This window comes from Trichosurus vulpecula, chromosome 5 (assembly GCF_011100635.1).
Source record: "Trichosurus vulpecula isolate mTriVul1 chromosome 5, mTriVul1.pri, whole genome shotgun sequence".
NCBI lineage: Eukaryota > Metazoa > Chordata > Mammalia > Diprotodontia > Phalangeridae > Trichosurus > Trichosurus vulpecula.
Window position 1 is genome coordinate 118,230,600 of NC_050577.1, and position 15,190 is coordinate 118,245,789.

The 15,190-nt window shown below is 35.7% G+C and overlaps 1 protein-coding gene across 1 annotated transcript in view; it reads left to right on the forward strand.

Moving 5' to 3' along the window:
- The window catches only part of UBE2H (ubiquitin conjugating enzyme E2 H), a 151,622-nt gene that overhangs the window by 76,044 nt on the left and 60,388 nt on the right, over positions 1-15,190 (forward strand). The window contains exons 2-3 of the mRNA XM_036759303.1: positions 8,564-8,640; positions 10,380-10,454. Coding sequence (XP_036615198.1) covers positions 8,564-8,640; positions 10,380-10,454 — 152 coding nt within the window. The remainder of the gene's footprint in view (positions 1-8,563; positions 8,641-10,379; positions 10,455-15,190) is intronic.

The following is a 15,190-nucleotide window of genomic DNA, read 5'->3' on the forward strand; positions in this document are numbered from 1 at the left end:
ACTTGAAATGTGTTAGATTTTCAGGGACCAAGATTTCAGGATAGCCTGTTTTCTAGGTCAGCTATTGAGATGTCCATTGTGGACTTGAGAATACTGTGGGTATTCTTGTCTCCATCTGGTGTCTGAAGCCTTTATGTTATTATTTTTTTCTTCCAGTTTGAGATGAGATGCTAGGAGTGAAAGGGTTTGAACAGATGCCTGAATTGTACACATAGTGGTTTATAGATCCTTAGAGTACACTTTGCCTTTTAAATATGTGGTGATCAAATCTACAGTGCTACTGGGTAGTATTTTAAAATCATGGTAATTTGTTAGTGGAAATAAAAGAAAATCAGGTAATTTATTTTAGAAAAGAGGATTATCAATTTTGCTGCTGAATCCAGAAGCTAATAGGATATAAACGGTGAAGAAAAACAAAGTAAGCCTACTAATTGGACACAGCTTCAAGTTTCTCCCTATTCCAATCCATATTCCAGTGTGTCAGCTAGCCATTATTTGTTAAACTTCTACTCTGTGCCAGTCACAGCACTAAGTGTGGGAACTACAAAGTAAAAAAAAAACAAAAAAAAAAACAAAAAAAACCAAACCCCAAACAAATAGTCCTTGCTTTTAAGAAGCTCACAGTCACTTGACACTCCATATCTTATCTTATGCTTTTGTATTGGTTAAACCCCATACTTGGAATGCATTTCCACCTCACCTCTACTTCCTCTTAGAATCATTCCATACATTTATTTTGTATATACCTAATTATGTATATGTTGTTTTCCCTGACAGAATATAAGTTCCTTGAGATACTAGAATTATTTTACCTAGCACATACTAGGAATGTAATGAATATTTTGTTGATTGATTTCCACTAATGCATGATTTGCTCATTGTGGGGTTGAGATTTGCGTTGGTGGAAGGAGTAACCACACTGATGGAACAATTTTTTAAATATCGAAGAAATATTTTCTAGTAGTATTCCACTCTAAGTAAGTAGCTTAGTTGTGTGCAGTTACTACACAAGATAGCTCCATTTTGTTCAATTGCAGAACCTTATTAAGGCATTTTTTATCAAATGACACTTAAATTGTTGGTGAAATTTAAGATCTTCACTTGTTGAATGTTTGTCCCCAGCTAGTTGTCATCTTTTTAGCCAGTGGAAAGAACACTAATGGCCCCCCAGAGTAAGGTGTACCTCCAGTCTAAAGGAAAGGTTAGAAAGTACTAAGATTGAAACTAACATTAATCCATGTGCCCCATGATGAGATAAGCTCTCTATGGGAAAGTTTACCTAAAGAGTAACACTTTCTTTAGTGTTGGGTTAAGATCTTTCCTTTGTTCCTCCTGTTTTCTTTGTCCTCAGAAAACAAGTTTAAATATCAGTGAAAAATAATTTCCAAATTTAAGGAATGATATGTCAGCATGTTGAACAGAGGAAGAGTAATGTCTTGAACAAACACATTCAAAAGCGATTTGCTTGGATTTTAGAAAAAAGATATATTGAAGAGTAAGAATTTGTCAGTGTTTCTGCAGTATTTTAAAGGAAGAAAGAGCAGTACTTTGACCAACAGACTTGAAACAGATATTTTGGTTATTGAGGCAGAAAGAGTTTCCATTGTAAATGAATAAATCAGCTTTGAAAAATAAATGAGCTGCAGAATTTGGTAGATGAGGACTTTCTATCTTCTGATATTGAAGTTAAAGATACTGAAGAAAAGAGGAAACTTGTTGCATTCATAATGGTTAAAGGGACATGGGCACTCAAGGAGAAGTAATTCATTAGAAATTTTGCTGACTGGTAATCCAAAACTATTCATTTTAGGGGATTAATCTCTAGTTATAGGCAATTGTTACTGTTTTTCATTTGTTTCAGTCATGTCCAACTCTTCATGACCCCATTTCAAGTTTTCTTGGCAAAAATACTGGAATGGTTTGCATTTCCTTCTCCACCTCATTTTATAGATGAGGAAACTAAGACAAACAGAATTGAATGACTTGCCCATGGTCACTCAGCCAATAAATGTTCGAGGTTGGATTTGACCTCAAGTCTTCCTGACTCCAGGCCAGGTGCCTTATTCATTGTACCATCCAGCTGCCCTAGTTATAGGCAATAACATCTTCCCTTTCCTATCTTCTTTCTTCTAACTTAGAATAGGTAACAGACCTTACATCCTATAGGTCTTTGGCCTTAAATAAGAATAGTATGTACATTCACACATAGAAGTTTATAAAATGAGGGTGTTAGAGAATGTAATCTTCCAAATATTTATACTTAAGTGATAAAGCTTTGAAAATGAACATAGTATTCATTCAACTCTGACATTTTCCTTAAACAACAGGGAGGTTTTGCCAAGAATTTCATCTTAGAATTTTGTTATATCGAAAATTTCCCCCAGTTTTGTGATTTTTTGAGTACAATTTGATTTGACAGATATTTCCCAATGAAGACCCAAACAAAACCCCAATAAAGCTCATTCTTTGAAAATAGCTTATTGTTTACTAAAAAGGAGAGATGTATTTACTAACTGATACTGGATAATTATGTTTGATCAGAAATTTTTTACTTCTTAATGTTGACTTCGTGTAGTTTCTCTTATTTTGGTTCTACTTTCCTCACTGTTACTTCATACAAGTCTTCTTATGTTCCTTTGAATTTTTCAGAATTGTCATTTCTTTTGGTATAGTACTCTTCCATTACAGTCATATGCCACAGCTTGTTTAGCTATTCCCCATTTGTTGGGGCTGTATTTTGTTCCTAGCTTTTTCTTATCTTAAATAATACTACTACGAACATTTTTTTTAATGTATGGACCTCTTTTTTCTTAAATGCAGAATGAATTAACCAGCACCAGGAAAACAGTATGCACAAATGACAACAACATGGTAAATAAAGATGCACCTCCCTTCCTTTCAGAAGTAGGGAAGTATGGGTGTGAAACATTGCTTATATTGTCAGAATTGTTTAATGTGTTGGTTTTCCTATGCTGATTTTTCCCCCTTATTCTTCTTACAAGAGATAACTCTTTGAGTAGGAGAAGGGGGAGGAATACATTCAGAAATGAAGATACTGTAACAGTAAATATGAATAAAAATTTTAAATGAAAAAATTGCAAGTTGGTTCATTCTTTCCATAAAAAAGAATATTTCAGCCCTTTCACAATTGACATCCATATAAGTCATAATTTTAAAAAAATGATCAAAATTAATTGCCACAGCACAATATGATTGTCACAATTCAACAGATTTGTGATAATATCAGAATAAATTAATTGTCTTTCGTATTTCTTTTGAATCTAAACTCATTTGATCTTCTAACAGTCTCCTTCCTCCTTTAGCTTTATGTGGTTACTTAATTTTAAAGTTATTTATTTGGGATACTTGTAGCTCTATTGCTGTGTTCATTTAAATCCTCATAACTTCCTAAGTCAAGCAAGAAAATAAAGTGAATGAGAATGTATCTGTGGTGAATGGGATTTTGTTTTTGTACTGGCAATTCCTCTTACAGAAAACACAGCAAAATCGACTTAGGGTCATTCTTTTTATATTTCCAGTTAATTACTAAGTTCTGTTGCTTGTTGTAATATCTCTCAATTCAATACTTTTCTTATCTATCTATGTATTGGATGCAATAAATACATGCAAAAGTGTATGTGACTTGCACACATAAAAATTACTGCTAATGGCAGAAGTTAACATGCTGTGCCATAGTGTAGTGCAACCATGAATGAGGAACCCTGGGGTTTAGTCCCAGCTCTACCACATAGACTCATTTTTTTGAGCCTTCCTTCTCTCATGTGTAAGTTGCAGTAAATGATGTCAAGGTCAGTTCTAATCTTGTGATGTATGATTCTGCTTCAGGTTATTTTCATATCTCTTTCCAACAGTTGCTTTACCTTCTGAGGTAGTCTTTGTGCCTCTACTCTCTTTCCCACTCTAATCCATCCTATACATTTCTGCTGAATTCTTCCAATAACATACCTTTTATTGAATTATGAGTAGTCGAAACAGAATACAATCCAAACTTTGTAGCCTGACATTTCATGAACCTTTACATTTTGGCCACATTCGATCTCCATTCTCTCCTCAGCCCCTCTACCCATAAGCACTGTGGTCACTTGCCCTCCTCATCACAAGAAAGAGAACCTCAAATCCCCCTTTAACAAGTTTTTCAACTTACTAAGGAAACTCGTTGCATTCATAAAGGTCCAAGGGACATGGACACTCAAGGAGAAGTAAGCCATTTGAAATTTTGCTGACTGGTAACCCAAAACTATTCAGTTTGGGGAATTAAGAAACTGGTATAGAGTTTAGGTGATATGAGTCTAAAATTCACAAAAATGATTTTGTTTTCCCTAAAGAAAATTTTGCAAGTCAGCTTAAATTTCTAAAATATAACATTAAAAATGATAAATAGGGGGGAAAACCCCTTGCTTTCAATCTTTGAAGATTTGTGAAGGGGGAAATAGGCCACAAATAGTACTGCACTATTCTAACTTAATATATTGGGCTTACACCTTCCTGTTTTGAAACCTCTTCTGTTTCTTTAATGGTGAACCTATTTGTACTATAGTAAGACAATTTAATTTAGTTAATGGTGATTTTTTTAAAAGAATCTCAACTTTGGTTGATATTATTTAATCATCTTAGCTGTGGTTGACATAGGTTTAAGAATCTTAATTATTGTTAAAGGGTTCTTTTTCCTCTGTTGTATCTCCAGTAGATTTTTTGCTTGTATAAAGTCAAACTAATCGTATAGGATAAAGCCATGTCCATCAGAGGTGCATTTGCCACTTCAGTGAGCTGGAAATGAGCCAGTTCCGTATGCTGTTGTGAAAAGTTTTTATGTACAAGGTGTCAAAATAGTTCATTTCGGTCCGTAAAGAAATTGTGACTAAGTTGGCCAAAATGAAATCACCCCCCCTTTTTTTTTGTCCTTTGCCCCAGGCACTTAAAGTAAGAACTTTTAAAATAAATCTGGCTTCATAACTCTGTCTGGATAGGGCTAATAGATAGATGGAAAGGGATATTCATTGCAAAGAGTGTTCCAAAATTATTGAAGTGCAAAAAAAGTTGTTCTTTAATGCTTTTTTGTTTAAAATGGCAAATTTTCCTTTCTCATTGAGCATTCATTCCTGTTTCTTCAAATCTCTTTTCTTGAAATGATCATTAAAAGTTTAGGGAAAGGATGAGATGACATTTAGTGTCTTTGAGGTTTTCCTATGGCTCTGGCTAACCTATTAATAGAATGTTTTGAGTAGGCTTTCTCCCAAAATTCTGTCAACTAAAATTCCCACTATTAGCCTCTAGATGAGTGGTTCTCTCCGTTTAGTATGAAGTGATTTATAAGTTTAGCTCATTAACATTTTAGATCTTGAAGTTGTGATACTTAAAACTGTCAGATTTTCATACATTCTCAGTTGGGGAAAAAAAGGAAAGAACTAAGCACTTAACTATGTATGAGCTACTATGCTAACTGCATTCCAGTAATGTCATTTGATCCTCCCACCAACCCTAACCATTTGATGTAGGTACTCGGCTTATTCCTGTTCTACAGCTGAGGAAATTGAGGAAAAGGTTGTGACTTGCTCAGGGTTACCCTAGTGCCTAATAAGTGTCTGAGGCTGGACTTAAACTCAGGTCTTCCTGATCTCCATCTACTGTACCACCTAGCTGCCTCAGTAAGGGGTAAAGGGAACATGACAGATTGTGGGAAAGCAGGTATTGAGTGTTTAACTATGGAAGAAGGAGCCAAAGACATGTTGGTAGGTATAAAAATAGGTTATTTCCATTTTTATATATAAGAAAATGTGGTTATAATAGTTAAAGCAAATAATCTTGTATTACCCAGGCTCCTAACCCAATGTATTTAGCCTTGTGTATGGCAGAACTATATGTGCAAGGGGATAATATCTAATTTTCATTTCAGTCAATACTACTTGACTATCAAGGGTGGATGTCACTGACATAGTGTGGGTGACTTACTTTGTTTTACTTGCTTAAATTTAGGGGCAAAAAAAAAGCGCCTAACATATGAATTGAGTTGTAATTAGTTGTTTTGACATCTGTTTTAAGCAACAGAAATCATGACATAAAGTCAGTTTTTAAAGAAATTCACGTGTAGGTGAAGAGGAAACATAAGGACACAAGGTTCTTTTGGGGAGAAGAGACAAGACCTATGGGAATGCTATTATACTGTACTCTTTGAACAGTCGCCAACTTCAGAACTTTAGGACTAAGTTGTAGATTGCCTAGCCTTTTGCCTGTCTATCTACATCAGTCCCATCCCTTCCCTGTCCTTATCTGTCTCTTTTTCATCCTTCCATTGTCCCCCCTGAAATCCCCATTCTGAATTTAACAGATTTCCCTTTGTAGTAGATAAATGCTCTCTCCTGAGAAATTACTTTATGTTTAAAAAAAATTTCTTTTTGGATGTATATGATGTTGCCTCCAGGGGAATGTATACCTCATGAGGAAAGAAGTGCTCTCATTTTTGTCTTTATATCTCTAATACCCAGCATAATGTTTGGCATGTGGTAAATGTTTAATAAATCTATATTGAATTGAATTAGCACTGTTATTTCATGGTTTATGGACGTACTACATCACTGGAAGAACATTCTTATTAAAAAGATGGGCTTTTGTTCTAGTTGAAGGATAAAGGTCATTAAAAGAGGCTGTAATTTTCTAAAAGCAACTCTCCCTTCTTGTTCAATTTTGGGCCCAGCTTGCCAATTCGTAGCATCTGTTAAAGAGTTATTTACTGATGAGCTTTATGTTATGTTATATTGTATATGAAAGTGTGTGTATAATATACACATATTTGTGACTGTATGTATGTATGCTTCTATATACATGTATGGAGATACACATGTGTCTGTATCTGAATTTATATCTGTATTTATAGCTCTATTTCTTTCTATAGCTACCTTTACCTAACTTTATAGCATATCTTGAACAATGATCATTCTTCATTCACTTGGTTTTTTCTCGTTCGGTCAACTCCAGTGGTTTTCTGTTGCCTCTAGGATCAAATATAAAATCTTTTCTTGGTTTGTAAAGCACTGCAAAACCTGGCTTTTCCTTACTTCTCCAGGCTTTTTATTTTCCCTTTCCAGTTTTCTTATACCTTAAATCTCCTCCAGGTACTCTGTAATCCAGTGACGCTGGCCTCCTTGCCATTCCATGAACAAGACATTCTGACTCCCAAGTGTTTTCACTGACTCTCCCCCGTGCCAAGGACTCTCTTCTTCTAATCTCCTCTTCTTTGCTTCCTTCAGTCTCAGCTAAAGTATCACTTTCTACAAGAAACCTTTCCTGAGTTGCCTTAATACTAATGCCTTCCCTCTGTTGGTTGTTTCCATTTTATCTTGTATACAGTGTGATGGTACATAGTTGTTTGCATGTTGTCTTCTGCTTGAGACGATGAGCCCTTTAAGAGTAGGGATTGTGTTTTTTATTTCTATCACTGATGCTTAATACCTTCACATAATAGGTACTTAATAAATTCTAGTTGACTGACTGAATAGTTAGATCATAAATAGGATGATTATGGCACAGTGATTAAGAGTCAACCACATACATGGTATAGTATATTGGACAGCTGGGTGGTGCAGCGGATACAGTGCTGGGCTTGGAATCAGGAAGACTCATTTTCTTAGGTTCAAATCCGGCCTCAGACACTTACTAGCAGTGTGGCCCTAGGCAAGTAACTTAACCCAATAAGCTAGAGAAGGAAATGGCAAAACATTCCAGTTATCACTGCCAAGAAAATCCCAAATGGGGTCCCAACTGAACAGTAACAGAGGATTATGGGAAGCATTGATTGAACGACAAACACAGCACAATGGATCATGTGGGACTTGGAGTAAGGAAGGCCTGTGTTTGAATGTCTGCCTCAGACACTAGTCGTGTGATACTGGACGAGTCACTTATATCTTCTGTGTTTCAGTTCCCTCATCTTTGAAATGGGGATAATAATAGCACCCGCTTCCCAGGGTGATGAAGGGGTATTAAAACATCTGTTGAGTGAACATCTATAAAGCACTTTGCAAACCCTGCATCCCTATATAAATGCTGATACAGCAATGCCGATGAAATCAGTATATTGATTTAATAGCTCACATTTATATAGCACCTACTGTATTCCAGTCGCTGCCCAAATACTGTCTCATTTGATCCTTGTCACGTTCCTGGAAGGTAGGTGCCCAAAATTATACTGCAACTTCCTGGCAGGATTGGGACCACAATTTTTCTACTAGGCCATGCCGCCTTTCAAGGAACAGATTTTATTAGCTGCTGTATTAAATTGTTTGTGGAGTTTGAAGTTGGAAATTCTCTAAAGGACTTAAACTTTTCACTTGGCTTTCAATGAAGGTTTAAATACTGGCAACAAATTACTGTATGTTTCAATTCATAGGACTCTTATACCTATGTACTTCCTATTCATACCATCTTTTATTTTATAAGATTCATATGACGTTTCTGATAAGACTTCATGACTTCTCATGGAAATGTGAGTGGTAGTTTTGTCATGTAATACTAAATATGGATACTTTTCCTTAACCCTCAATATCAGCATTGAAAGCAAACATGAAGTCACAATCCTAGGAGGACTCAATGAATTTGTAGTGAAGTTTTATGGACCACAAGGAAGTAAGTATATGTCATTTCTCAATGTAATCCTGCTTTATATTAATTGACTTTAGAGAATATTGGACAGATACTTGGGAACCAATTTAAGTTGAACTACAGGGCCATTATGGAATCTTATGCCATGTTTATATGCTCTTTTGCTTCATGACAATAGATTATTTGTATATTCAGGTTTTTCATTCTATAATAGATTATTGGTGAAGTTTTATTATAGATTGCTGTATTCTCTTTGTGTGTGGTGGGAGGTATGTATGTTTTTCAGTAATTTTAACAGAATAAATGAATCTCTAAAACCATGAAATCTGTCTCACAAATTTTCTTGTCATGTGTCTTTTAATTAAAATTGTACTTTTAAAGTAATTAAATATTAATACTAAAATTGCTTCTTTATTCCTAAACTAGTTTATCAATCAGTAAAGCATTTATTAATAACTTAGGTATCAGGCACTGTACAAGACACTGAGGATAAAAAATCAAAAGTAAGATGGTCCCTTTCCCCAAAAGAGCTTATATTCTATTAGGGAGATACAAAATGTTCACAGAGACATATTCACAATAAATAAAAAGTGGTTTTGGTTTGGGACACTAGTAAATGGGAGAATCAGGAAAGGTGTTTTGAAGAAGGTGGCATTTGGTCTGAGCCTAGAAGGGAACTAGGGGTTTCAAAAAATATGGTTGAGTAGAGTGAACACTGCAGACATGTGGGACAGCCCATGTAAAGGCATGGACGTAGAAGATGGAATATTACTCCTGAGGGAATAACAAGTAGACAGGATTGAGCATAGAATTTCTGAAGGAGATTAATGCATAGTCAGTTCCTAAATATAACTTGGGGCTAAATTGTTAAAGGCCTTAAATGTCAGTGGAATTTGTATTTTGCCATAGATTCGGTGGGATGCAGCTCCTTGAGTAAGGGAGTTACATAGTCGGAACTTCATTTAGGAATGTCAGTTTGGTAGCTGTGTAGAAGATCAATTCGGGAAGGGAAAGGCTGGATTCAAGGAGACCATAGTGTGGAGGCTCTTGCTGTGGGCCTGCACTTAGGTGCTTGTGGTAGGAATCGAGGGAAGACTCATGTAAAAGATGTTGAAGTAGAAGCAAGGCAACTTGATAGCTAACATTGAGTATTGGAGGTAGGGACAAAGAGAATGCTGAGTGTAAATCAAGAGTTGAGTCTGGGTTACCAAAAAAAAAAATGCTGCTGTTTTGAATGAAATAAGGACTTTAGAAGGAGAGGTCGATTTTGGGAAAAGTTCAGTTTTGTCTTTGTTGAGTTTGAGATACCTATATACGTCCACATACAGATGGAGATGTCCGATGGAGATTGGGGTTCAGTGGAGAGATGAGGACTGCATGTGTAAATTTGGAAGTCATCTGCGTAGAGATGATAGAACCATGGGACCTGATAATGAAGAGCACTGTGGTACACTAAATCCATAGAATGTAGGGCATATTTAATACTGCAAGAAAGACCAGCTAGGTCACACAGGCAGAAGATACTATGACAGAGCAGTTTGACAAAAATCCAGAGAGGTTAAAGTATACAGAAGATGAGAAGGTGGTTAACAGTGAGAAATGCTTCAGAGAAAACAGAGAAAGGCATTGAGAAGATTTATGAGATGTGATAAGGATTTTAAAGTTTCACTTGCAATCCCAACTTTTAAATTTTGTTGCAGTTATATGCTTGATTTACATTTTTAAAAAAAATGAACATGTTATAATGTGCTTTTCTTTTACAGCACCATATGAAGGTGGAGTGTGGAAAGTTAGAGTGGATCTTCCTGATAAATACCCTTTCAAATCCCCATCTATAGGTATGCAATAATCCAATTTTTTCTTTAATGTTTTTTAGCTTATAAGGAGAGAAACATTTGGAAAGCTGTAACTTGTGGAAGTTAATTCTAATAATAATTACCTGAGTGAATCTTTTTTGTTGTTGTTTTTACTTAATTAGTGACTACCTATATTTTTTGTAAAGGAGGGAGGGCATTATTTGCTTTTGAGGGTAACTTATGACTAAGGTGATATATTTTCTCCTTTTCTTTCCTTCTAAGGTAGGTTAAGCAGTTCTGAGGCTGAAGGCACTTAGGAATATTTAGAGTCCTTCTTTGAACAATTAAATGCATTAATTTCAGTTAAAATGGCAAAATATAAAATTTAATATTTTGGCATAGCATATTGTCAACTCTAATCTTGTAGGCCTGTAATTTCTCCATAGGAAGAAATTTTAAAAATTATCTCTTTGGTCAGAGTACTTAGTAATATCATCACTTCTTCCATTTTGATTTTTTTCCTATTTTGAAGACTTGGATTCAAATCCTACCTCTGGCACTTAATAGTTGTGTGGCCAGGGCCAAGTCGTTACCCTTTCTGTGCCCCAGTTTTCCTCATCAGCAAAATGAGGAATTTCGATTCAGTGACTTAAGGTTCCTTCCAGCTCTAAATTCATGATCCTATAATACCTATGATTTTATCTTTATCTGTGATGCAGTACCTTAACATTATTAAAGATCTTGGGCATTATAATAAATAACAGCTATTTAGGGTACCTATATGTGACTGAAAGATGCACCTTTAAGTGTAGTTTTTGGGTTGAAGAATGGTAGTAACTTTAGCTTTTTGACTGAGGTGGTTCTTCCTCGTCAAATTGGGAAAAGTTGTTTTTTTTTTTAAATTATAGAACACTAAAAGCACTTACAAAATAAGAATGACAAGAAAAATGACATTTGAACACAATAAAACCATTCACTGAGCCGGAAAGGGAGGCTGCAGATCTAGGCTACAAGAGGCTAGGAACCACAGGAATTAACCAATATCATGAGATAATTGTATAGCTGATGCAAGATGTCATAGAGTTCAGGAAGGGTGGGTTCTTTAAGAAGTGGTGTTTCTCTAAAGGGTTTTGATCCCAGGCAAGATGCCCCTGGACAAAAGGCTCTTAGTCTTGACCATCTGCCTCTGCTTCAGGCTTATGGCTAAGTCCCAAGCTCATAGCATTTTTATCTGAGGTAGATGGGGCCAGGAAAACCAATCCTCACCAGGCAGATTCAGCATTCTCTCTTCTAATTCCTTCAGCCATCAAAAAATTTCTTAATTAAAAAGCCAAGTAAGTTGTTTTAAAGAACCTTTTGAAATACATGACACACACACACACACACACACACACACACACACACACACCCATTATGGCTTTGAAAATCTTACTGCTAATTCAAAGAATAATGTAGTTCTGTAGTTGAATTTTCTCCAAGTTATTTTGAGAGCTCATACCTCCCACTAAATGAAAGGGAAACAGTGGTATAGATAAATGAATTAGTACTTTTCTCACTGCCCCAATTTCCTCTCATTCTTAGACATTAATATGACGAAAGGCAGGGGAATAGAAATCAGACTTTGTGAAGGCTCCTAAAGCATAGGATTCGTTGAATTAAATTCAACTAAACAATTCAACACTTAGTGATTACCTTAAATGTGCAAGTCCTACGTTGTAGATACAGTCAACCCTTAACTCTCCAAGGGGAAACAGTGGGGAAGTAAAAGAAGGAGACTGTTGATACATTGAACCTGTGGAAAATAAGGGGTTCGGTTCCCCTGACCACCAAAAACCGTAATCTTGCATAGCCATCAGCAGCTGCAGACGTTCTGGCATGAAGTTTGTCTAACACCTTTATTTTCTCATTGCGCTCCGTCACTGACTTTGCATGGTTGGGCTTACTACCCAAAGGACTTGTACTAAGCTTTGGGGGCACATTTGCAACACAAATTTAAAGTTTTAAAGATGAACAATGAAAATATGGCAAATGCGTGGAGACCCGTTTACAACAGTAGGGCGAACGAGACCAAAGCACCTAGTAGGACACCAGCCACTCCACCAACTTGCACACATTGTGCCTCTCCTTTTTTTACTCTACTCTTCATAGACTGAATGTGCACAGTTGCCAACCCGAAAGTGAAAATGAGGTTACTGATAAAATTTCAGGCATGCTTGAAGTTAAATGAACGAATATTGAGGATTGACTGTACTTTCTTTTGAGTCATCTGATAGGCGTTTAAATGGTTCTTTTTTAATCCCTCAATCTCTACTGATGCACAACAAAGGGTGAAGAGAAAACTAACTACAATTCCTTTAGTTGATTTAAAAAAAAAAGACAAATCAGCTCCTAATTTACATAAGGTTATAATCTAGATGTCTATAAATCAGTTGTGTTTTAATGTAGACCCCTTTATTGGACTAGATGTGCTATTTTCTATTAGTCTGGTACCCTATGAAGCCTTTGAGACATTGTTTGGATGGGAAGGTTTGTATTCTCAGAGAAGGCAACACTCATTTTCCTGGGAGAAGCAAGTCCCCAGCCTGGCACAAGTTGTCTTACATGTGTGCAAAGGCCTGTAAGTCAGGTAATTTTTAATTTTAAGGGAGTGCCTGCAATTTGTGCATTAAGGGAATGAATGAATAGAAGTTGAGCAAACCAACTCTTACACATTCTGACTAGCAAGATACTCAGCCACAAGGAACCATTTTTAACTCTGCTATGTCTAATCAAAGCCCATTTGCTTTAGAACTTCAGAGAGGCCATTTGAAATAACACTAAGAGGTAATTCTTAGCTTTTTATGTTGAAAAGACCCTTCCTTACTATGGAAATGAGGAAACAAGTAAGAGGAAAGTGTTTAGGGCACTAGACATAAAAAGTAGTCAGTTTAACTCTGGGTTATTCGTGTTTGCATAGACAGATGAATTACCTTCATTGTGGGCTATTAGTCATTCTGTTGCTGCCTTTCTTCTGTCAACAGTACTTAACTAATTACTCATCATGTACTGATCACTGTTTTGGGCCATAGTATAATCCTTTCCTTTGTAAATGAGAATAATCACAGGAAGGAATATATTTTGAATTGAATTGTATGTTCTTTTGAGCTTTTTCTTTTTAAAGCTTTGGTGGCATATTTTGTACAGTCGGACACACATTTTTGACATAACATATCAGAGGTACATTTGTTGTCATTGAAGAGAGGTACTTTGGAACTGAATTTGCGATGGCAGCCTTAGTAACATTATGCTTTAAACTTTGAGCATGTACAGAGAAATTCAGTGTTCCTTCTCTCAAAAGATCTAGTTATGATGATGAATGAGTCATACAGAGAATAACTTCAATTAATTAGACTACTATCATGTGCTGGGAAGTTAAGACTAATATTAAATTGATTAGATAAACTTTGAGATACCTTCCAGCTCTGTGTCTCTATTCTGTGATTCTATATGATCATGGAGTAATTTTTGGAACTTTCTCTGAGTGACTTTTTCCAAGTATTTACTAAAGCATTTAGTACCATCAGGACAGTTCACAGAATCTCGAGAGCTTGTGCTTGAGAATCAGAAATGTCAGGTGCTAATGGGGAAATCTTACTTATCATGATGGATTTTAATTGGCTGCAGAGAGTTGAAGGGTATTTCTAATTTAAAATTGAATCAGCAAATAAACTGAAAACAGCACCTACTCTTCAGTGGACAGAACATGACATTAAGACCTAGATTTAAGTTTCTGAAACAGTCTTAGTGTTTGTATTTCTAATGACTACAAAACCTAGACTTGTTACAAGTACTATTTCATCTGTAAACTATACTTAGCATTAAACATAAAGCAAGACTGTCAACTAGGATCTTAGAACTCAGTCCATTTTCTACCAATTCTGTAGCTAGTCAACGATTTGGTTATATGTTCAGAATTCATATGTATATGACAGCTACACTGTCAACTAGCTACTTTATGGTGAGCTGCAGCCTCACTGTCATTATTAGCAAAGTAGAATTACAAGAAAGGCACATTGAAATAAAATTACAGGTGAAGTAACAGTAAATGGCTTTCTGAAAAGCAATAGCCCCAGATGACTATTCTGGCAGGCATCAGTCAGAAGAAGTACATCTCTTTTTTTTTTTTACACAAAGGTAATGAAAAGAATGTGAGGGGTCTACAAATAAAGGCATAGTTTCACCAAGAGTACAGTTTTATGTGGACACAGAGGTGCGTCAGTGTTTTCAACTGTACACAACTGCCCAGGGTAATTAGTTTTGTGAAAACATGGCATTATGTCCCAAGGATCCACTTGAAAGGCATTAAAATAGAATTGCACTATGATGATATTGAAGTTTTTCTTTTTCTTTTTCAATTTATTTAGTATTTTCCCCCAGTTACATGTAAATATAATTTTTAACATTTGTTTTTAAAACAGATGTTAAAACAAAAGTTCCAAATTCTCTCCCTTCTTCCCATGCCCCCTCATTGAGAAGGCAAGCAATGTGATACAGACATGTGTAGTCATGCAAAAAATTTCCATATTAGTCATGTTGTGAAAGAAAACATAGACCCAAAAAAAGAATACTTAAAGAAAAATAATGTAAAAAAAGTATGCTTCAATCTTTATTCAGACACCATCAGTTCTTTCTTTGGGGATGGGTAGCATTTTTCATAATAAGTCCTTCATATTTGCCTTGGATCATTTGTATTGCTGAGAATCGATTAAGTCCTTCACAACTGATCATCTTACAATATT